This window comes from Symphalangus syndactylus, chromosome 6, assembly GCF_028878055.3.
Source record: "Symphalangus syndactylus isolate Jambi chromosome 6, NHGRI_mSymSyn1-v2.1_pri, whole genome shotgun sequence".
NCBI lineage: Eukaryota > Metazoa > Chordata > Mammalia > Primates > Hylobatidae > Symphalangus > Symphalangus syndactylus.
Window position 1 is genome coordinate 97406869 of NC_072428.2, and position 25605 is coordinate 97432473.

The window sequence follows — 25605 nt, forward strand, 5'->3', positions numbered from 1 at the left end:
GATTTTATGATCATCAATACGTATGCCAACCTTACTAAAAACAATTATTTTATTATGGAAAAATATTTTAAAGCACATTGGGGGAAAAAGGGATATAGAGAAAACATACAAGTATACTTTTAATACATTGGGGGAAAATAGACTGTCTCCTTCTCTTACCCTCAATGAATCAAATCCATTCATACATGAATTTAGTGTCCTTACATTTTGGTGCCTGTTAAATCCTCATTCCCTGTAAATTCTAAAGCATTTGACTTTAGAAGCTCCCTTCCCCTTTAGGATTTGTGACACAGTATTCTCCTAATTTTCTTCCTTCTTCTGATTGTTCTTTCCTTGTTTCCTCTTTTCTCTAAATATGTGTCTCTCCATAGGGTTTACTTGTAGACTTTCATCTCAATTTTAAAACTCTCCCTTAGAGATGTAAATCCAATCTAATAGTTGAAATTTATTACTTTTGTGTAGGTTTATTGTACCATTTTATAGATGCAGAAACTAAGGCAAGAGAGAGCTTATTTACTTGTTTGAGGTCATATAGCTGGTTAAATAGCTCAGATAGGATTCATATACAGGTAGTTTGGCTCCAGAGTCTATGCTTTATGGCCTTAGTTACTTACTCACCAAGTACTAAATAAATATTTCGCAAATAAAGGAATGATGGTGGCAAGGTGTAGCAGACATAACTCTTTAGAGTTAATGAGGTCTGCATTTACCAGCGATATGACTTTGAGCAAGATATTATTTCTAAGATATATAAAGTGGGAATACAAATACATAACTTGAAGGGTTGTAGTAATATTTCAAAATGTGCCTCTCTAGTACTGTTGATAATATGCTTGTTTTTAAAAGAGATACTGTCAACTACATATGGCTCTGAATCTCATACCATTATTTTTTATGAAATTCCCTAAATAATAGAAAGGGGGTATACTTATGTTTGTATATAAAAAATAAGAATATATTCTGGTTTTATGCCTCAGTTTAAAGTAGGGTTTCTCAACCTTGGCATTACTGACATTTTGGACTGGGAAATTCTATTATGAGAGAGGGGTGGGTATTGTCCTATGCATTGCAAGATGTTCAGCAAAATCCTTGGCTTCTACTCACTAGATGCCAGTAGCATCTCCACCTTGTCATGACAATCCAGAATGTCTCCAGATGCTGTCAAATGTCACCTAGGGGACAAAATGATTCTGCTGGAGAACCACTGCTTTACTGGAATAATACTGGGTTGTACTGCCATTAGATAAATACAGGTAGGACTTTTGCTTCCATGTACACAACTGTCATAAGTAGAACACAATCTGTAGACACCAAAAGGGTCTATTTTTAAATTCTAGAAAACATAAACACACTTGTTGTCTATTCTCTTTAGGATAATTATCAACATGCTACTTTTGTATATATAGAGGATTCTGAATTATTATAAAATGTGACATGACACTGCCCACTCAGCAAAACAAATAATCCTAAAACCACTTTGATGTATAGAGTCAAAGATTAAATTCTTTTACCTTTAGAGCTGAAATTATAGTTTGCTCAGCTGCCAGTGGGAATGAGCTCTGACTGGAAACAACCTAGAACAAGGTTTTGATCCCGTTATAGTTTTGCTTAAGTCTATTTCTGTAAATACTAATTTTGATCATAGCATAATAAAGCTGTTTCCACAAAGTACATATACAATATTATCATTGCTTTATAGTAATATCTTATACATGATTTAAAAAATCTGTATTTATTAAGATAGGTTGAAAAATAATTTTGTGTATAAAGCAAACACATACTTAAAATAACATTAATAAATACTAAGAGCTAGGTTTCCTTTATTCGTGTTACATAGGTTTTAATTATAAAGTTTTAACTTGAAAAGGTCAGAATAAAGCCATATTTACACATTTCTTTCACTCACGTCTTTAGGCTGACTCTGATTTCCAACAAGTCTTTAAAATAAAAATGTCAGCATTTCAATTTTTACAAATCAATACAAACATCATGAAAATTTTGAAAATATCAATAAAGACATTTAAAGCAGGCTAGATAGAACACAATCTTTCCTTGCTTGTGGTGCTTTGGAGTAATGATTAAAGAAAATGGAAAATACATCATTTAGTGTTTTTTAATAATTTTTACCCTTCTGAGATTTACCTGTTAATAACTCTTTAACATGTATTTTGTTTAGTGTGTAAAATACACATTTTTAGAAACCCCAATTGATAAAAGGACTTGTTAAAATCTTTAAATAAGTGAGTAATAGTCACCTAGAATTATTCTAAAACACAATCTAGTATATTAAAGCTCATACTATAAATCAAGTTTTCAAGAACATCATTTAACCATTAGCTTTCTTCAGGTCTTCTAAATTATTATCTTCCTATTTATAAAATATTTCAAAAATGACCTATAGAGAATAATTAAGCACAAGCTACTCCAGAGTCACAGATGGACTTGAAAGTGTTGCTTTTTTAGTAATTAACAATACAGTTCACCTTAGACATAATATATGGAGACAAACAAGGTTCAGGCATTTCTTTTAAATGCCTAGTAGAAAAATAGCAAAATGAATACACGTTATCTATGTGTAAGCAGTCATTAGTGATTTTATTATAAAAATTCAGTTTTTAATACAGCTCCTCCCTGACTTTTTAATGCAAAGATATTAATAGAACATTTTTGACATGTTGGAGGGCTTCAGCATTCTTATTGTCATTAGCTTTGCTATAATTTGCTACCATCCACACTGTATCAAATTACATGTTTCAATAAGTATGAAATATGTATGATTTGTCCTCCAATAATTTGCTCAATAAACTTAATTAACTTGAGGAGCTACAGTTCATGTGTTTTAAACTGAATGTACAAACAAAAAGTCATACAAACAATGAAGGCCAGAATAAAAGACTGTTTAAAAGAGTTAACTCCTTAGTTTATTTTATAATCATCACGTTTTCATTGTATTCTTTTCCAAAGTACTAAATAACAATTTGTAAACTGTCCAAATTTGAGGCATGAAGAATTTAAAATTAAGTAAAAAAAACTTAATAAAATAGTTACCTTTGTTACTGATTGGTGCAACTTATACAATGAATTCACTACTGCCACATTTCTTCTCTGTCCTTCAGTAAGAGGCCCAATCACCTGACTTGCATCTCCTTGTGTGGAGAGCTGTAAGAATTCAATATCAAAAGAATGTGTCAAAATAATTCTCTCTCTCTCTCTCTCTCTCTCTCACACACACACACACACACACACACACACACACACACATTTCTTTAACCGGGGAGAAGTTCATGCCCTTCTGACAAAGAGAATGTTAACTGGAAATATTCAGGTCAAGTTAAAGCTTTGGACTTGAGGTAAAGCCAGCAATCTGTGTAGGGAAAACACCATGGATGTGGAAGCACAATTGGTCTTGCACGGGAAGAACAGCTCCATTAATACTTCACAGCTGATGGACTCTTGAGGCAGGTGTGACCCAAATGTCCCATGTGTGCTATTATTATTTTGATATAATAACATAGTAATCCTAAGGAATACCTTCTGGCAACTGCCAGTTGGGCTCTTTCTATTCAAATGCTCAGAAATAAGCCCGCAAAAAAAGGGAGGAGGAAAGGAGAGAAGAGAGAGAGGGGAAGGAGGGGGAAAGGGGATGGCTAGAGAGAGAAATAAATAAAAATAAACCTAAATCTCATGTATATTTGACAGGCATCCTAATACACTAATGAAATGAATCGTGCAAAGAGGGTATTACTATGATTTTTTATAGATTAAAAAAAGCCCAAAATTATAATGTGTATAGATGATCAATAGAAGTGGTATTAAAAACTTTCTACACTTGACCTTTAATTTACTTCTAAATTCATGAGTTTCAGGGAAAGGGACATGGAATGCTTTATTGAGTTAATCTCCTAACTGTCATGGTTCAAATTTAAGAAAAAAATTTATCAACCATTCTCATATTGATCAGATTTTAACTCAATCCTTTATTACAATTATTATTTAAAGATAAATTAAACTTGATCAGGACATAGAAAGCATAACCAGGTTAAACAACTCCAATTTATTTTGACTTTCCTCATGGACAAAGATAATCACAATTGCAATCAAGCTGTGTTCTAAGGTGGTGGCATGAAAATATATTTATTTTTCTGTAGAACTATGTTAAAAAGATAATACTTAGGCACTTAGAAGAGCCCACAAAATGCAACTTAATCAATAGTGTGGTGAACTAATACTAACAGAAGCTCTGACCTCCCAAGAGAAAGCAAATGATGGGCTCTGTGCCAAGGTGAGGAAGGGGAGAGGCTCCTGAATAAGGCACTCTGGAGGTGTAAGTGGCCATGGTGAGTGGCATCAGTGGGTATGGGAGACTCGGGGCAGGAGGAGTCAAATGCTAAACATACATCTGACTATAATGGCCATTTAAAAGTTACAAGCTCTAGATTTACAATTTTAAAAATCCAGTCTCTCTTACTTCTCTTGAGATTCTCTCCAATCAATTTTGAAGAACAAAGAAATGGGAAAGGGGAAGAATTTTTATGTTATTTTATTTCAATTTGTTTTGTGTGTTCAGTATTTAATGAGGAGATATGCTTGCTGCTAGAAAAGGGTGGAGATCCTTTATTATTGAGGACTGATCATATTTTGGGGGTTTCAAAGTATAGACAGGTCCAAGTCACACCCACTAGGGTGCTATAATGAGGAAGACAAGTAATGACAAATGCTGGCCAGGATGTAGAAAAACTGAACCCTCATACGTTGCTGGTGGGAATGTAAAATTGGAGGAGCTGCTTGGAAACAATCTGGTCTTTCCTCAAAGGTAGATACAGAGTGACCATGTGACACAGCAGTTCAACTCCTAGTGATATACATATATATAAGAGAAATAAAAACATATATTTACACAAAAATCTGTACACAAATATTCATAGCAGCACTTATTCATAATAATAAGAAAATAGAAACAACCCAAATGTCAACCAACTGACAAAATGTAGAATATCCATGCAATGGAACATTACTTAGCAACACAAAGGAATAAAGTTCTGATACATACTACAACATAGTTGAATTCTGAAAACATTATTCTACGTGAAAAAACCAACCACAAAAGCCACATATTAAATGGTTACATTTATATGAAATATCCAGATTAGGCAAATCTACATGGGCAAAAGTCGATTGGAAATTGCAGTGGGGCAGTGGGGTATATGAGAAGTGACTGCTAACTGGTATGAGGTTGCTTATTAGGGTGACGAAATGTTCTAAAATTGACTGTGAATATACTGAAAACCATTGGCTTGTACACTTTAATGGGTGAGTTATATGACATGTGAATTATATCTTAATAAAATTGTTTTTTAAGAAAGCATAGAAAGAATCCCAGGATTCCAAGGTTATCGACTGATGCTCTGAGAACCTTGTGAAAATGAAGGTTAAGAGAAGATGACTTAAGTTCAAAAGACCTATAAAGCTAGGTAAAAAGTTATAGTTTTGGGTACAAAACATTATTGATATAAAAGAACTAAAAATGAAACGTCATCATGCCAAAAACAAAGAACAAAATAAAAATATCAAAGTGAAAATGTAAGTTTCCAAAAGATTGGAGATGTAAATAATCTGCTGCTTATCCTGATTTTACCACACAGAATATAATCAGTCCAAGTCCAATACCTAGCTAAGTGGATGACCTTGTGTCTCTCTCCAACACCACTCTTGTCATAGTTTTGTTTTTTTTTTTTTTAGGAAATACAGTCTCCCCTCATTATACAAGGAGGATTGGTTCCAGGACCATAACACCCACCCCCCACCTAAATCCATGCATATTCAAGTCCCATGGTGGGCCCTGAGGAACCTGCGTACAGGAAAAGTTGGCTCTCTATATATACAGGTTTTATATCCCGTGAATATGGTATTTTTGATCTGCCTTTGGTTGAAAAAAATCTGTGTATAAGTGGACCCATGCAACTGTAATCTCAAATTTACAGGAAGTTACAAAAATAAAAACAGTACAAGGAATACTGTATGTTCTCTATCTGGATTTACTGATCATTACATTTTATCCTGTTTGCTTTATCATTTGTATTCTCTCTGTCACATACAGGAATGTGCATAATTTTTTTTCTGAGTTATACACACATTATGGCCCTTTACCCCTAAATATTTCAATGTGTGTATTTTCTAATAAGGATATTTTCTTACAAAACCACAGTTGCTATCAACTTCACAGATTTACATTGATGAAATACTTTAATCTGGAATCAGCCATGTCTCCAAAGAGTTCTGGTTCCTTTTAGTGGAAAATGGAATTAGAGACAAAGATCTGGGCACTAGGTTTGCTCATTGCTGTTGACCCTGCAATACTTCTTGATTAAATCAATATTCAAATAGATTATCCTTCCAATACAACGGACTCTCAGTTCCTTGTCCTCTTCTCCTTCAACAATCTTACTGTTCACTCCAACTCATTTATCTTCTTCCATGGTCACACTCTATAATCTTGCCATTACGATGACTGAACTCTCTCGAATATGAGTTCAAGTACGCTACTCTCAGGCTGCCATTTCAAATATTTCCCTTTGATTTTATTTATTTTTAATTTTAATTTCTGTGAGTACATAGTAGGTAGATATATATTTATGCTTCTCTTTGATTTTTTTTTTTTTTTTTAAGACAGGCTCTCTCTCTGTCACCCAAACTGGAGGACAGTGGCATGTTCTCGGCTCATTGCAACCTTCACCTACTGGGTTCAAGTGATTCTTGTGCCTCAGCCTCCTGGGTAGCTGGGATTACAGTCATGTGTCACCATGCCTGGCTAATTTTTGTATTTTTAGTAGAGATGGGGTTTTGCCATGTTAGCTAGGCTGGTCTCGAACTCCTGGCCTCAAGGGATCCACCTGCCTCAGACTCCCAACATGCTGGGATTACAGGCATGAGCCACCGCACCGGCCGTCCCTTTGATTCTAATTCCAATAATTCAGTAACCCCTTGAGACCTCCCAAATGCACCACCTTCTCATTCTATCTCACAGGAGTCCCTGATACCCATTTCTTTACTTCCTTCCTTTCTGGATTAGATTATGTGATTCATTAAAATCAATTTCAGCAGTGAGTGATATCTTTTCAGCAGTGAGCGGTATCTTCAGAGGAAATGGGATCCAGTGCAACTGTGGAGATACTGGCCTTAAACTGGGGTTTGGAGAGTTCATTAGTTTTCAGAGAGCAAGCGGGGCAGGGTATTAAGAATACATATATTCATGGTCACTTAGGAAAATTCTAGTCCTGGGTGAAACCAAGTCAATGCCTGGGTGTGAGAAGCTGAATGAGCTTCTCACTGGTTGGACTTTAAATCATGATCACTAAACTAAGGTGAGTTCTTGGTGTTGCCTGTCAATACTGTTAAATATCCCATTCATGCTCCTAAGCCCCTAGGAGATTGTTCCTCGCTTTCTCCTCATTTCTCTAATCTCTGACACCTCCTTCCCTCCTCCTTACTCTCAGTTGATGACTTTGCTGTATATTTCCCTGAAAAAATAGAAGCAATCAGAAAACTCCTGTTCCCAGAATGTCTGCTGTCCCTACCACTTGCCAGCTGAGTGACTTGTAGCTTCAATTTCTTAATCTGTAACATGGAACTAATAATACAGTTTATACCAAAGTATGCTATGTAAACTGTAAAATGCCTTAAAAATGATAATACCACATATTTCTATCTCCAGACAATTCTATGTCTTATTCGTATTTTCTTTTCACTTTTCCTTTGCTTGGTTCCTTCCCTCAACCTCTAGTCTATCTCAGTACTGGCTAGAGACCAAAGGAACACATTAGCATTTAGGAATGAGAACCAAATGCCAGTGAAGCTGCCTGGAGTTACAGAGTAGGTTTTGCTCCATTTGGGTTGTGGTAACAAAGCATCTTGTATAAAGTAGGCACCTCAACTACTTCATAATCTTCCACCCATCTTCAGCCACTTTAACCTTTACTATCTCAAGCCATTTCCTGTAAGCTCCTTAAAATTGACATCACTAATTCATGTACATGTTCAGCAAGGCGTCTCAAAGTAGAAGATGCTTATTACATATGGTTGTTTTTTCAAAGCCTATCTTATTTGAGATGAATAAAATTGTACCAAGGTGCAAAAATACAGCTTTGGCTGTAAAGCACTGAGAATGAGGGAACTAGAAAATTGGGAGCAATAAGAGATTCAACATTGTAAAATAGGAGAAATGTACCTACTGGTTAATCATGTTACACTATTCCAATACAATCTGGAAAGATGTTAGAAACAAAAAGAGTTGCATGAGTTTATTTTTAAAACACACACACAAACACACGCACGTGCACACACACACAAGGCATGAGGGAATCCAAATGCTAAACAAATCCTTAAATAAAAATTAAAATAATTATGTGCAAATGACAAGATACACTATTTTTAAAAATTTAATTATCTGAACAAAATATTCTTCAGAAATTCTAATTCCGTACATCTGCTCATTAGGAACAGCATGTGAATTCAATGTGTGAGAAACAACTGATGAGACTAGATAACTGAAACAATAAATTACATAGTTATAATAACATGAAGAATGTTTTTATATAACTGTTAATCTGCAGATGAAATGACCAAAATCTCCCTAATCATCATGCTTGAGGACTAAAACTAAAAGAAATAAAACTGAAAATTCAAAGGATGAGTTGGATGACAACTTTAAGTTTCTATTAAGAAAATCTAAAAATTATTTGTGGGGAGTTATAAAGTTGATGACTCCGAAAAATGTCTAAAAAGAACAAAATAATGTATTATAGATTACTTATAAATTACAAAAGGGTAAGTAAGTTACTTTCCAGATACTATGGAAACACTTCTAGTGGTCTATTTATGCCCACTCCCATGCATATAGAAGACATCAACAATCAATTGTGGCCCTGTTATGGTCTCTCAACATTGCACTCCAGGTAGTGACTACAAATCTCTAAGACTTGACCCAGGGCATAAAATCTATTAGCAATTCCTGATCTACATCATATCAGTTTTTTAGATATACAGTTCAATGATCCTCTAGGTCACGAGATACTAAGGAGCAATATATTCCAAGAGCCTCAAAATTGCCATACCCTTATATATGTAAGAAAATATTGTAAGAAATATATCGTAAAAGAAATCCAGACAATGGAGCGGGACATGGTGGCTCATACCTGTAATCCCAGCCCTTTGGAGGCTGAGGCAGGAGGATCGCTTGAGCCCAGGAGTTTGAGACCAGCCTGGGTATAACATGGCAAAATCCCATCTCTACAAAAAATACAAAAATTAGCTGGGTGTGGTGGTGCGCGCCTATAGGTCCCAGCTACTTGCGAGGCTAAGGTGTGAGGATGGTGTGAACCCAGGAGGCGGAGATTGCTGTGAGTCAAGATCACGCCACTGCACTCCAGCCTGAGTGACAGAGCCAGATCCTGTCTCAAAACAACAACAAAAACCAAAAATGAACCCCAGAAAATGTATCATAAGAAAATAATACAGAAAAGTTTATACACAAAGATTATATTTAAAAAACTGAGAAATCGGAAAACCCTACATGTCTAAGAATAAGGGAATGGTTGGGTCTATTAGGCAATTCACATGATGGAACAAACAATGAAAGTAGCTAAAGTTATACTGTTAACTGTAAAAAAAGAAAGCAGATATGTCTATGCAGCAGTTTGCTTTCACAAAAAGACTGGAAAAAAAAAAGCAAAAATGTAAAGAAACAGTATGAAGCATTACGTAAAGTGGAAGATTAGTAAAATACTAGCAAAAGGCACTGTGGAATTCCATAAAGTATCTAAAAGGTTTACTTGTAGAATATACTTAGAAATTGTTATACAATATAATTTCATAAATTATAAACATTAAAAGGATACAATCTCCATCTCTGAAAGATTTAAGATAATATGACAAGATAAACTGCTTTGGTTATTGTTTACTTGACCAAAGGAAGGATTTGGGGAAGATAATCTCACCAAGGTACTTTTTAATCTACTGATCTGTGACACAGACAAAAATAATTAATTTTTATTTTTTGAGACAGGGTCTCCCTCTGTCTCGCAGGCTAAAGTGCACTGGCATGATCATGATTCACCGCAGCCTCGACCTCCTAATCAAGTGATCCTCCCATCTCAGCTTCCCAAGTAGCTGGGACCACAGGCATATACCACCATGGCCAGCTAATTTTTTAATTTTCTGTAGAGACAGGGTCCACTTTTTGCCCTCACTGATCTCAAACTCTTGGGCTCAAGAAGTCACCTTTGGGATATTCCAAAGATTACAGGTGTGAGCCACTGCACTCAGCCTTAATTTTTATTCATGTTTACTTTTCAAATGCTTTTATCATAGATTACCTGGTTCAGATTAAGGAATATAAGAGTTATGATTAAATATCACTTAGTTTATTATAACATGTCAATTATCCTATAAAAATGTAAAATTATATGTTTAAATATGTATGTGCTCACAATTAAATTATCAAAGATCCTTCAGGCCAAATGTAGTTTGTATAGGCTGGGCATGGTGGCTCACGCCTGTAATGCCAGCACTTTAGGAGGCTGGAGTGGGAGGATCGCTTGAGCTCAGGAGTTTGAGACCAACCTGAGCAACATAGTGAGACCTTGTCTCTACAAAAAATGAAAAAATTAGCTGGGCATAGTGTTTCTTGACTATGGTCCCAGGTCCTCAGGAGGCTGAGGCACCCCAGGAGGTCAAGGCTGCAGTGAGCTGTGACTATATCACTGCACTCCAGCCTGGGTGACAGAGAGACCCTGTCTCCAAATAATAATAATACACACACACACACCCTCACACACACACACACACACACACGCACACACACACGTGTGTGAGAGAGTTTGTAATACATTACAAAATATATTTTATGTGGAATCCAGGGTTAGGGTATGTTTTTGAAAATGTATAGTGAAGGACAAACCTGTAGGTTTACACAGCAATTTGTCACTTTCCCAGCACATCAATCTAACTAAATTTTGACAATAAATGAAACTAATTTTCTTGACTGCTAAAACTATCAGAAAATATTTTCAAGAAAATATTCTCACAGCGTATGTCATACTTTTCTGGTTTCATAAATAAGATACACAGAACATGTACCTGAAGAAGGCAAATTCTACTTAGGTTAACCATTGTAACTGTTCACAAGTGTTTGAGCAATGTTTTTATGCTGTTAAATCTCTTCTCTGCTTTTAGTGACTTTATCCAAGCTTAGTAGGGTATACATAGCTGCATTCCCCTTCATTCATTAAACAAACTTAGATTACTACCTCTTTTAATATTTGGTGTTTCCTATTCTTCTTTAAATTTTGGTGATTTTACGAGTCCTTCCCTTATTCCTAAGGTGTAAACTTTCTCTTTTTTGATCTTTTTTTGATATTCTTCCCTCATCTTGGTCTAACTTGCTTTGAAGTGGGAAACCAGAGGACTAACCATGTTAAAGCCGGGAGACCTTCCTATGAGTTATGTGTGTGTGCTTTAGTATATGGACACTGTAACATCAATTCTAGCAGTTCGGAGAAGGATTTCATTGCCTTCTTGGTTCTTAGTTATATCCCGGACTGTTAAATTTATCAAATATTTGACAACTTAATTTTAAAAAGAGGTTTTTAAATAGCTATTTACAAAATAAAGACAGGTATAATTGAACCATAGAACAGATTCAATGGTAATGTTGTATCTTAACATCAGGCTAAATCTTCACACAAATCTGTTATTAAAGAGATGATAGCTTGAGATGGGATCCAGTTTGAACAGTTTATAACCAAAAAGTAAGAAACAAAATCATGTCTTGTTTATGCATGAGAGATGAGCATGAACAACACACAGGAATAAAATACAGCTTTGTAACTCAAAGCTCTGTTGCTCAAACAGCACCAATTCCTACTACACAAAGCCCCTTTCTCAACCTAACTTTCTCATTAACCTTCTCTAGATTTCCCATGCTCCTGTCAAAATCTCCACCTGGCAATACAGGGGATAAGAAATGCAAACACAATTTGCTAAGAATGAAATCATCTAATCAAATCTATTATCCTCTCTAAGAGCTTTTCTTTTTCCTGAAAGGGTCTTAAGCTTTTGAACAGCAGATAGAATTTCTACCTACCCATGACCTAAACACTGGCCTTATTAATTAAATTTAGAGTCATAAGTCTGCATATTTTTAATTATTTGAAAAAGAAAGAACTGTTCACTTTCAGGTATGCTGAGCTTTTCCCACTTTCCAGTAATGAATACTGTAAGTAATTTATTAACAACTTAAACAATCCTTCATATCTACATGAAATGTAGAGAATAAGGCTTCTTTGATTTACAGTAATTTGATTATAGTACAAACTAAACTTCAAACTACAGAATTTCAAAAAAGAATGACAGTTTATTACTTTGAGGGATACAGAATAACTAAAATCCCAGCTTCCTAGTATTAAGGCCTAATTAATCAATACAATTTAAAAAAAACAATTGGGGTAAGGGCCTGGCATGGTGGCTTACACCTGTAATCCCAGCACTTTGGGAGGCTGAGGTGGGAGGATTGCTTGAGGCCAGGAGTTCGAGACCAGCCTGAACAACATAGTGAGATCCCCACCCCTATTTTTAAGAAATAATTTAAAAAATGTAATTAAATCTATAATCTTACATGCATTATTACTTTTCGTAATAAGAAATTCTTTTTGTTGTTTTTTTGAGACGGAGTTTCACTCTTGTTGCCCAGGCTGAAGTGCAATGGCACGATCTCGGCTCACGCAACCTCTGCCTCCCAGGTTCAAGCGATTCTCTTGCCTCAGCCTCCTTAGTAGCTGAGATTACAGGCATATACCACCACGCCTGGCTAATTTTGTAGTTTTAGCACAGACAGGGTTTCTCCATGTTGGTCAGGCTGGTCTCGAACTCCCCAACTCAGGTCATCCGCCTGCCTCGGCCTCCCAAAGTGCAGGGATTACAGGCGTGAGCCACTGCGCCTGGCCTAAGAAATTCTTTATATATAGTCCAACAATAATATTCAGTTCAGCTAAAGTCCTAATAATAAAAAAGTGTATTAATGAACTCCAAGTTAATTAGGTTCTTTCTGTATATTGGTTTTAATATTAATGTTTATAATGTAAAACCAGGAAAAAAGGTTCATTACCTGATTGAAAGCAGGAATTCAGTTTGCAAAACATGTCACTATTTTATTTGTCATTCTATGATTGTGTTTGCCATAAATGGCTATAACTGTTTGAGAAAGCATCTCAAGAGAAGTAGTTTTAAAGGATGTAATTCCAATGTGGCTTGACTGACCCTCTTCCCCACCACAGTCTCTCATTTTGATAGTGGATTTGTCCATTTCTCTCTATAATTCTATCCACTTGTGCTTTATTAGTCTGAGGCTGTCTTGTAAGGTGTATCATAATTCTTTGCCTTCCTAGTAAATTGTTCCTTTTCTCAATATGTGACCTTCACAATCCCTAATAATGCTTTTTGACTTAAAGTCTATTCTGTCTAATGTTAATATCGTTATGTCAGCATTCTTCTGATTAGTATTTGCCTGAAATATTTTTTCTCCATTCCTTTACTTTCATCCCTTATCTGTCCTTGTATTTTAGGTATGTCACACAAAGGTGAATTCAGCCATTGATTCTATGCAAATTGAAAAGTGGCAGTGGCCAGTTTAGTATATTTATATTTATTGTGATCAGTGATGTACATGTTGGAATTATTTTACTACCTTATTATAAACTTTCTCTTATTTGTCATGATTCAATTTTTGCTTCTTTTGTTTCTGTATATTCTTCAGCCTTTTACTCAACTGATAGTTTCCTTTTTTACCCTTTTCCATTAACTTAATTCTAAGTTATATATTCTATTTCTATTCTTTCAGTAGTCATAATTAAATTGTTAATATTATATTCAATTTAGGCCGGGCGCGGTGGCTCACGCCTGTAATCCCAGCACTTTGGGAGGCCGAGGCAGGGGGATCACGAGGTCACGAGATTGAGACCATCCTGGCTAACTTGGTGATACCCCATCTCTACTAAAAATACAAAAAATTAGCTGGGTGTGGTGGCGGATGCCTGTAGTCCCAGCTACTCGGGAGGCTGAGGCAGGACAATGGTGTGAACCCGGGAGGTGGAGCTTGCAGTGAGCCGAGATTGTGCCACTGCACTCCAGCCTGGGCGACAAAGCAAGACTCTGTCTCAAAAAAAAAAAAAATTATATTCAACTTAAGTGAATGTATCTATGGCTTTACAATCCTTCTGAACAATGACATGCATTTTAAAACGCTTTAAAATCCATCACCCTTTCCTCATTTTATACCTTAATGTGGACTTGTATTTTAGTTCCATCTTACTTCTATGTTCCATATTAGTCACTATTATTTCTTATTTTATGCAATTAAAGATTAGATTTACCTACATGTTTATCAATGTTTTGTGCTTGCTACTTACTATTACTTCCTGCATTCTAATCCTTCCTTTTTGCATTAGATTTCCTCCTTCTGCATTCAACCATTAAATAGCTTCCCTCTCATTCTGAGTGAAGGCCAAAGCCCTTACTATAGCCTGCTAGAGCTGGCAGGATCTGGGATTAAGGTTACATAGTTTCAAGGATGTCAGACTGGGTCACAAGGAATTCCGGAAAAGCAAGAGCATTTAATCAGTTTTAAGTCTGTCAGTATTCAAGAGTCCAGGCTGATAAGCAAGAGGATCTGGGGTTGAAGGTATCATTTTATGGCGGTATAACCAAAGTCCAGAACACACAATGCTTCAGTAATTGCCAGGCTGCTATTGCCTTTTTGGGCACTTGGACTTGCCTCTTCAGTCCCATTCGTTATGATCAGTCCCTCTGAATACTAATCAAATTATTCCTTCTTGTAAAATCTTGCATATGGTAAAAATCGAAACAGAACTGATAGGCATAAAATTTTTCAAAAAGTTCTCTCTCCGGTTCTTAGCAAAGATAGTACTCACATGTGCTTTTTTTTTTTTTTTTTGAGACAGGATCTCCTTCTATTACTCTGGCTGGAGTGCAGTGGCCACAATCTTGGTTTGCTACAGCCTCCACCTTCTGGGCTCGAGTGATCCTTCCTGCCTCAGCTTCCCAAGTATGTGGGACATCAGATATGTGCCATCACATCCTCCTAATTTTGGTATTTCAGTAGAGACGGGGTTTCGCATGTTGCCCAAGCTGGTCTTGAACTCCATGGTTCAAGCGATCCACCTGCCTTGGCCTCTCACAGTGCTGGGATTACAGGCGTGAGCCATGTCACCCAGCCTCACATATGTTTTGAATTACCAAAAGTGAACATAAAAAATCTAGACCCAAGAAAAGAAAGATGTTACAAACACACACACAAACATACACACACACACACACACCCCTTTACTCCTTCATTTTCTCCAAACTTCCAAAATATATACTACATTTAGTTTTGGTAATGTTATTTTAGGCAGTTGATGTTTAAACTGGAGAAAAGTGGCTGTTTGGTAAAATTAATTGTTCACTGTGAATTTTAATATACTGTGACTGTATACGTGTGGGACTGTTTCTCTTTCAATCTTCCATTTTTCTATATTTGTGCTAATACTTTATACTTCATTATCTTAACTAGAACTTTTTTTTTTTTTTTGTAGAGATGGGATCTCACTCAATTACCCAGGCTGTTCTCTAACTCCTGCTCTCAAGTGATTCTCCCTCCTCCGCCTCCCAAAGTTTGCTGGGATTTACAGGCGTGAGACACCACACCTGGCCTTTACTATAACTTTACGAGTCTTCTTATCTAGTAGAGCAAATCGCTCTGCATTGTTCCTCTTCTTAAAAAAACTGTCTTGATTGCCAGGTGTGGTAACTCATGCCTGAAATCTCAGCTACTAGGGAGGCTGAGGCAGAAGGATCCCTTGAGCCCAGGAGTTCCAGGCTGCAGTGAGCAAGGACCACGACATTGCATCTCGCCTGGGGCAACAGAGCAAGACTCCATCTCCTGAAACAAGTGTCTTGGTTATTCTTGACACTTCTGCATTTCCATAAAAATTTAACAATCAATTGATCAAATTTTTTTAAAGTTAGAATTTTTATTGGAATTACATCAAATCTATAGATCACTTTCAGAAGAATCAACCCCCTTACAATACTGAGTCATCCAATACATGCATAGTATATATACCATCATTTAAAAAATTCTTCTTCAATTTCTCTCAATATAACTTATAGTTTTCAGTGTAAAATCGTGCCCATATTTTGTCAAATTATTCCTAGAACTTGAAAATATCAAATTCTGGAATTCAGTATTTTCTGCTGCCACTGTAAATAGCCTTTTATAAAGTAAATTCTATTTTCTGTTTGTAGCTGGTAGATAGAAATAGTTGGTTTTCAGCGATCCCTTGTATACAATGATTTTACTAAGAATCATAATTCTAGAATATGCTTTTGGCTTTAATCATGTTCTCTATTGGTTTTTTGTTTTTAATTTGATGTTTTCTGCTCTCATCTTTATTATTTCCTTCTTACTATGTGTTATGGGTTTAATTTGCCCTTTTTTTTTCCCTCTTTTTAGTTTCTTAAGGTAAAAGATTAGATCCTTGATTGAGATCTTTTTTCCTCCCCAATAAAAGTATTTAATGATTTGAATTTTGCTGAGTTAGCTGCATCCTACAAATGCCAATACATTTGTTCTATTTTCATTTTTATTGAGTTTGAAATATTTTTTAAAAATATCCCTCTTTGGCCTGTAGCTCATTTAAATGTTTGCTGTTTAACTTCCAAATACCTGGGGGATTTTCCAGGTATCTATCAGTTATTTGGGGAGGAAGAATCACAGGCCTCTTTAAAATCTGTTAGAGCATTCTCCCAGAAAAATTCTGTGAAAGGAAAATAAATGTTGGGGCCCCCAAATCACTAAGCTAAAGGGAAGAGTCAAGCTGGGAACTGCTTATGACAAACCTGCCTCCCATTCTATTCAGAGTCACCCCTCTGCTCATTGAGATAAATGTATATCTGATTGTCTCCTTTGGAGAGGCTATTCAGAAACTCAGAAGAATGCAACGATTTATTGCTTATCTACCTGTGATCTGGAAGCCCCCTGCCCGCTTTGAGTTGTCCCACCTTTCCGGATGGAACCAATGTTCATCTTACATATGTTGATTGATGTCTCATGACTCCCTAAAATGTATAAAATCAAACTGTGCTCTGACCACCTTGGGCAGGTGTCATCAGGACCTCCTGAGGTTGTGTCTCTGCAAGTCCTCAACCTTGGCAAAATAAACTTTCTAAATTAACTGAGACCTGTCTCAGATATATGGGGTTCACAATTTCAAAAATATTTTGAGAAATATTTTTGTTTTCATAAAACTTGCAAATGGAATTATGTTTTATAAGTTTTATAATTTCCTAGGATCCACAGATACCCTAAACCATTCCCATTGCTAGATTATCAATTCCTGCCCTAAGATATTGAATATGCTAAGATTTTCTAAGAGATAAAGAGGATTTTCTTAATTCCTGTTACAGTGAGAATCTTTCCATGTCACCAATTTTGCTTTTAGATATGTCTCAGAAAGTACTCTAAACTAGCACAACTTAATACTAGTGAGTTGAGTAAAAGCTGCTCAAAAGTGTGCTACATGTCTTATATAGCAAAGGATAATCAAAGACAATCCATAGCTTCTAAGATTCAAACAAGCTTGCTTATACTCAAATGCAGAGTTTTAGTTTGCATCCTAATTTTTAAAAGGAAGTCTTCTCCCTCATTCTGGGTTTGTGCCTAATACGTGTGTTGGGGGAGGGGTAGTTACAGTTGCCCCATTAATCATGCCTCCCTTCATACCATTACTACAGGTCTCAAGTTCAGAACCCTATCTAATGCCGGTAGCTGGTGTCACACTGGGATACTGCAGATGTAGTTCCTGAGCATGTTTTGGCCTTAGTTCCATTTGCAAGGCAACCTTGCTCTTTGTCACACTAGGTTGATACCTATAGTGGCCCTGGGCAGTAAATGCAGGTTTTCTTTAGATCTTATTATGACTACAGCTATATCTTTAATGTGATATGTATTTGTATGTGGGTGTACGCTAGGAAGGAGGGTGCTCTGAGTAAACCACAGCCTAACCTTGACTAAGTGTTAACAATTTTATCTCCCAGAAATATAATTTCAAATGGTGTTAATTTTTAAGCACACATGAAGGAATTAAATTATAGTCCATACCTTGGAAAAGGGTAAGATTAAAAGCTCTACTTGATCACTAATATGCTTCAACAGATATAAAAGCTCTATAGTGTTAGGACTTCCAATCCCAGTAAAAAATTGACTATGTAATTGACCAATCCTCTCAATGAAAACATCTGGAAAAACTAAATAACAAATTTCAAAAATCTTCTTGACGGTATTGAAGTGATAACATGGCAAGTAAAAAGTTATTCAATTGCTCAATTGAATTCAAGATTCAATTGCTCAATTTCTTTTCAAACTTCTAATACTAATATTTTCTAGGGTGGGTGTGGAGGATTCCATTTACTCAGAGACTAAAAAAACTTCATATTCTGGAATGAAGAAAAAAAATTTTTAAATGAGAAAGATAAAAAAATAGAAAAGGGAAAATGTTTGAATATTATATGCCTGTGGTAATGAGAAGAGGTTTAGGGCAATAAAGATTAGAAAATGTGACAAGAGGTCAACATATATAATTTAAAAGCCATATAGGAAAAAGGCTTATGATTTTTATAGTAATATTAACATTAACTGAAATCATTAAGTAAATTACCATAGCAATGAATTTCTCTCTTCCTTGGCAGTGAAGGTGGTGTCAAATGACATAAAATTTAACAAAAACACACCATTAGGATTCAAGTAGGGAGTGTACATCCTTGGGAATAAAAATAAAAGCTCAGCCAGGTGTGTTGGAGTTGCCTGTAGTTCCAGCTGCTTGAGAGGCTGAGGCAGGAGGATTGCTTGAGCCTAGGAGTTTGGGGCTTTAGAGAACGTTGGTCGCACCTGTGAATACTCCCTGCACAACAGTCTGGCAACATAGCGATACCCTGTCTCTAAATATTAAAAATTAAAATTAAAAAAGTTCACAAGCTCTCTTTTATCATTGTTGCATGCTCTCAATTTGGCTTTATGATAGATGACACAATTCGTCCCAATTCTTCACCCCCTTTGTATCTACATTCTTTGCTATTTAATTTTGCACTGTGGAGGGGTTGTTTTGGTGAGTGAGACTTATGGGAGTATTTTCTCTCCTGTGCCCCGTCTTCACCATGAGATCAGGCCCAGGATAGGCTGCTGCAGGACTAGAGATACGTATAATAGAGCAGAGTTTAATATGGTTAAGGCCAGCCTAGAACAGAAGCCAGCCAGTCTTGTGAGTAAACCCAGCCAACCTCAGTAAAGCCACCTAGCTAGCACCCCATATGACCCGAGAAGCATGAGCAATAAATGCTGTGTGTCACCCATGCCAACAACGGTTGTCGGTTACATGGCATTCTTATGACAACAGGTAACTAATACAGACTTCGACCTGCTTTAACTAACAATTTCAAATTTTTTACCTTCTCTTGAAAATATTATTTGTCATTGCTCTCTGTTTTCAATTTTATCTACTGACCCTTAGTCCTGACAGTTCGTCTAGTATTGACTTGCCACAGCCCCCAGAAAATCAAGCTCTTACAGGTCTGAAAAGCAAGTCAGAAAGCTATCTTTTTTTCTTCTGTTTTTGTAGACACAGTGTCTCACTATGTTGCCCCAGCTAGTCTTGGACTACTGGGCTCAAGCAATCCTTCTATCTCGAACTCTGAAAGTGCTAGGATTATAGGTATAGCCAGTGTGTCAGGCCAGAAAGCGATCTTGAAGAAAGGATGAAGTAATCCTAAAATAGTCCAACGTAAGAAGAGAGGTAACAAAGAGTGCCAGGCTATCTAAAGGATCAAGAGAGCCAGGCGCAGTGGCTCACTCGGGGAGGCCGAGGTGGGAGGTTGCTTGAGGCCAAGAGTTTAAGACCAACCTGGCCAACACAGTGAGACCCCCATCTCTTTAAAAAAAAAAAAAAAAGTATCAAGAGGCTAGCTAGGTAACCTAAAGGGATTGGTGTGTTTGTATCACAGAGAAAGTGCATTTGGTCAAAAAGGCACTATTGATTTGTTTCATCTGTTTGCACATAATATAAAAACTCTTCCAAGTGATTTCATATTTCCTTTGATCTTTTATTTTTTGTATATTAACAACATAAGCTATTACCATATAATAATATATGGGGTGATAATCCATGTAGATGGCATTAAAATCTCCATTAAATAATACTTTTATTTATTTATTTTGAGATGGAGTCTCGGTCTGTCTCCCAGGCTTGAGTGCAGTGGTGCAAGCTAAGCTCACTGCAACCTCCGCCTCCTGGTTTCATGCGATTCTCCTGGTGCGCCACCACATCTGACTAATTTTTGTACTTTTAGTAGAGATGAGGTTTCATCATTTTTGGTCAGGCTGGTCTTGAACTTCTGACCTCAAGTGATCCGCCCACCTCAGCCTCCCAAAGTGCTGGGATTATAGGCATGAGCCACCATACCTGGCCAATACTTTTAAAACTTAAAAAAAAAAAAAAAAATTGAACTCATATTTGAGCTCATATGTCTCTATACCATTTAAATATCACACATGTATGTTTTTTTCCATCATAGGAACGTCAAGTCTCCAACTTACGAAATTATATAAAGAATAAAGTGTATATTTACAAAGCCTTAAAATAAAATCTTAGTGTCTAGAACTATTGACCTCATACATAGCTACTGATCTGCATTGAAGTTGAGACCTCCCCTTAAATGTCATTCCTATTATTGTTTCAAATGGTCTGCAACTTAATTAAATGCCAATCTCCTTTCTCACAGTTCATAACATTTGCCATTTACACTAAGATTCTAGATGCCATTCCCTGAAACCATCAAATAATGGTTACTGTTGGAAAATACTCTTCAGTTTTTAAAAGGGATACTTATTAATATATTTGCCTCCAAAGTTGATATCAAAAAAGTTTACAAGCCTATAAATTTTAAAGGTGCCACAACAGTTCCCTTATGTACTAATATTTTAGTTTCCTTTTAACACACAGAGGATAAGAAAAACACTAATTCAAACTTTCCATTGTGGCTAGGCACAGTGGCTCACACCTGTAATCCCAGTACTTCAGAAGGCCAAGGCTATGGATCGTTTGAGCCCAGGAGTTCGAGACCAGCCTGAGCAATGTGGCGAGACCTCCCCCCACCATCGCTACAAAAAATAAGAAAATTAGTTAGGCATACTGGCATGCCCAGAGGCTGAAGTGGGAGGATACCTTGAGCCTGGGAGGCAGAGGTTGCAAGGAGCGATGATCATCCCACTGTACTTCAGGCTGGGCAACAGAGTGAGACCATCTCAAAAACAAACAAAAAACCCCAAACTTTCCACTGTACAGTCTAGTGACCTTTTCTTCTAAAGGTCACATTTCAGACTATACAAATCCTCAATATATCACCATTAAATAATTTGTTCAGTTTAATCATAAAATATTATGATATTACACCTATAGGTATGTGTGTATTTGAAACATAAAATTCTTAGTAAATTAATTATAACCTCACGATTGCTGTCAAGACAAGTAAGAATTTTTAAATGAAAATCTAAAAAACCTTGATCTCATTTTTACAAAAGAGCATCTAGAAAGCTGATATTCACATGACCCATACTAAGTTAAATACATAATGGAGGAACTAAATCCTATTGCTTAGAACTCAGATGTGAAGCCTCAATGCTAAATCCCTATTATTTCAAAACTAAACTATGAAATCATTTAACTATACACTAAGAGCACAGAAGTAACATAAACGATTCTACACATAAATAAAATACATTATGCATGTATTAACACAGTAAATAAAGATCTTGATATATTGTAAAATGACTGAGCAATTCACAAAACAATACGTATAACACAATGTAACTTTTCTTAAATAAAAAAGATGTTATGTTTATATACAAGCTACAGATCAGAAATAAAGTATTAAAGGTTGGTGCAGAGGTGAACATGGGAGAGAATACAGTCATGGGTTCTTAGTTTCTGTTTCTGGTTAGGCCAGTAAAGCCCCTTACTCATTATACGTTTCTGCTTAGCACTAGAGATAGAAACTAAAAACCATGGCTTCAGGCTGCTAAAAGCCTAAAAAACACAAGAGAACAACAACAGTGAAAAATAAGGCGAGTTGGACAAGCTTGTTTTACAGTCTGGTCTGGATTTGAATGCTAGTGCCAACACCTGCTCCCAGGCATTCTAATTTTAGTAGTCTATATTACTCATGCTATTAAATGTTCTCAGCTTCAATTTCTACATTTTGTAGTGGTGGACAGTAATACTTTCATTTCATAGGACTGCTGTGAAATAAATGAAATAATATATATAAATGGCTTGGTACAATTTCTGATTCACTATAAAGGTTAATGATGGTAGTTACTTTTGTGGCCCAACCTCACTCTTAAAAATAAATACTCTGGTACAGCTTTGGATTCAGAAGGACTGAAGGATTTATCCTTACAGAGATTTAGGTTTGTATAACACATACCTTTGGTGATTAGTAACAGAAAAGCCTTAGGGAAAAAAATATGTAATCATAAAAATAATTTCAGATGTATTATTGTAAGTATAAAATGCACTTACATATAATTTAATGTTATAATCTACTATATCCCAGAATATTAAAAATCAGCTTGAAAAATCCTTTTATAAGCCTTTCTCTTGATATGAATTAAAGCTATAATTAAGTATACTAAAACGTTTCAGTAGCCAAGAAACTTCTATAACTAATCTTTAGGGAAATACATTTCAGATTCTGAAAAGCTGCTCGATGTACATTTCAGGTTGTATTTGCAAGTCACTCTTTCTGAAAACATGCTTATCTTTAAAATTCTAGCTTTCCTTTATCTCACTGCTTGAACATTCTATTAATGATCTGATTTCCCTTCCTTTCTTCCCTCCCTCCCTCCCTCCCTTCCTTCCTTCTTTCCTTCGTTTCTGTTCTGTTCTTTTTTTATCATACTTTAAGTTCTGGGATACATGTGCAGAACGTGCAGATTTGTTACATAGGTATACAAGTGCCATGGTGGCTTGCTGCACCCCTCAACCCATCATCTACATTAGGTATTTCTCCTAACGCTATCCCTCCCCTAGCCTCCCACCCACCAACAGGCCCCGGTGTGTGATGTTCCCCTCTCTGTGTCCACGTGTTCTCATTGGTCAACTCTCACTTATGAGTGAGAATATGCAGTGTTTGGTTTTCTGTTCCTCTGTTAGTTTGCTGAGAATGATGGTTTCCAGCTTCATCCATGTCCCTGCAAAGGACATGAACTCATCTTTTTTTATGGCTGCAGAAATAACGTCACACATCTACAACCATCTGATCTTTCACAAACCTGACAAAAACAAGCAATAGGGAAAGGATTCCCTATTTAATAAATGGTGCTGGGAAAACTGGCTAGCCATATGCAGAAAACTGAAACTAGACCCCTTCCTTACCCCTTATACAAAAATTAACTCAAGATGGATTAAAGACTTAAATGTAAGACATAAAACCATAAAAGCCCTAGAAGAAAACCTAGGCAATACCATTCAGGACATAGGCATGGGCAAAGACTTCATGACTAAAACACCAAAAGCAATGGCAACAAAAGCCAAAATTGACAAATGGGATCTAATTAAACTAAAGAGCTTCTGCATAGCAAAAGAAACTATCATCAGAGTGCACAGGCAACCTACAGAATGGGAGAAAAGTTTTGCAATCTATCTATCTGACAAAGGGATAATACCCAGAACCTACAAAGAACTTAAACAAATTTACAAGAGAAAAACAACCCCAACAAAAAGCAGGTAAAGGATCTAACAGACACTTCTCAAAAGAAGACATGTATGCAGCCAACAAACATGTGAAAAAAAGCTCATCATCACTGGTCATTAGAGAAATGCAAATCAAAACCACAATGAGATACCATCTCATGCCAGTCAGAATGGCAATCATTAAAAAGTCAGGAAACAACAGATTCTTTCATTTCTTAATCTTGTGGACTGGAAGCTTAAATTTTTCATCTTTGAAAATAATCTCCCATTCATTGATATAGTTTTCATACCAAATCTCAAGTCAACATTTCCATTTATAGGCAGAGTAGTTATTCAATTCAAAAATCTGTTTCAAGTCTTTCTTCCACTAAAGACTTACAATTTGGCTATTTTCCTCTAAATGTTTTCAGTCAAATTATTCTAAAAGAATAGGAATATTTGTAAAGATTAAAGAACAAAACAGGTATAATTTTAACACACAGAGGGGTAGAAGAGTTATTAAATGCCAAGAAACGAACATTAACAGCAAGTTGTTACTTAAGACATTAGTCAATATTTTAAAAAATTACGCATATGATGCTTTTTATAATCTTATTTAATGCTTAAGCTTCCCTTATACACTTCAAAATGAAAGTTGAAAAATAAAACTATTTTTAATAAAAAAAGAAATAATCCAATTAAAAACCAAAACATGTCAATGATTTTCTGTTAGCCTTCAACACTGCAAGTACGTTAGATACGCTTAAGTAATTTACAGCCACCGACAATTTGATCAACAGTATCAACTCAGTCAAATGTTTGCAGATATTTTGATTTCGTCTAAGCCTTCTGCCATTACTACGTTAACTGAAGTACATATTACCATTACCACTGTCCCTCCCTACTCTCAATGCAGGGTATTTTCTATACACATGCTGGATCTTTCTTATGGTGTTATCTTCAGATCTTGGCATTGTCAGTAATTACACTATACTCTACTAGATATAATACTGAATTTTATTTATGGCAACAACCATGTTGTTGAAGCAGTGAACATTATAATAAAGATTTAAACAAAGATTGAGAGAAAAATTAGTAATCTAAATTCATAGTAATTTCCCACAAACAGCTTCCATATCTCTGTATGGTTAGTTTTCAATAAAGTTCTTAAAAAGATGCTTCTAAGATGATTTTGTCAAGACTACAAGATCAATTGACTGAAAATAGTACCATATTTGCAAACAAAATCTGGCCATCCATGGGAACTAAAAGAAGGAAGCCTCGTAATATGACTATTACCTCCAAGGATCATTTTATGTAAATCCTTCAGTATGTCACCAACTTACCCTAAAAATTATCACAGAACAAACTGAAACAACTTGGATATGGGTAAAAGTAGATTATTTTGTTTATTATGATATTTCAATTGGGAATGGTTAGAGAGGATAAACTAAAAATGTAGTTAGCTAACATTCTAAAGATAGTGGAGACAATCAGATTTTGACACACTGTCTAAAATTAGTATATCAATAATGGTAAAAAAATATATTGAAGTCTCATTTTGTTTGGATTTCAATTAGCATACATACATACTAGTGAAATATGTGTACTTAACTTTAAAACATTGATGTATAGAATTAAGATTATGATTCAGTTATGTACTTATTTTAAATGCATGCATATAGCTATTTCAAATAGAATAATTTTAGGGTTAAACTCCCAGGTTCTAGAGTTGGAATCTTTAAAAAATAAATAAACATTTTTCTACTAA

At 35.8% G+C, this 25605-nt stretch overlaps 1 protein-coding gene across 8 annotated transcripts in view; it reads right to left on the reverse strand.

Moving 5' to 3' along the window:
• The window catches only part of COG5 (component of oligomeric golgi complex 5), a 373684-nt gene that overhangs the window by 59048 nt on the left and 289031 nt on the right, over positions 1-25605 (reverse strand). For 6 of the 8 annotated variants that reach the window (XM_055283617.1, XM_055283616.1, XM_055283612.1 and 3 more), the window contains 2 exons: positions 3049-3159; positions 1512-1574 (listed from right to left, as the gene is read on the reverse strand). The exons of 1 other annotated variant lie outside the window; for it this stretch is intronic. In XM_055283617.1, coding sequence (XP_055139592.1) covers positions 1512-1574; positions 3049-3159 — 174 coding nt within the window. The remainder of the gene's footprint in view (positions 1-1511; positions 1575-3048; positions 3160-25605) is intronic. One more of the 8 variants, XM_055283611.1, reaches the window with a different exon arrangement.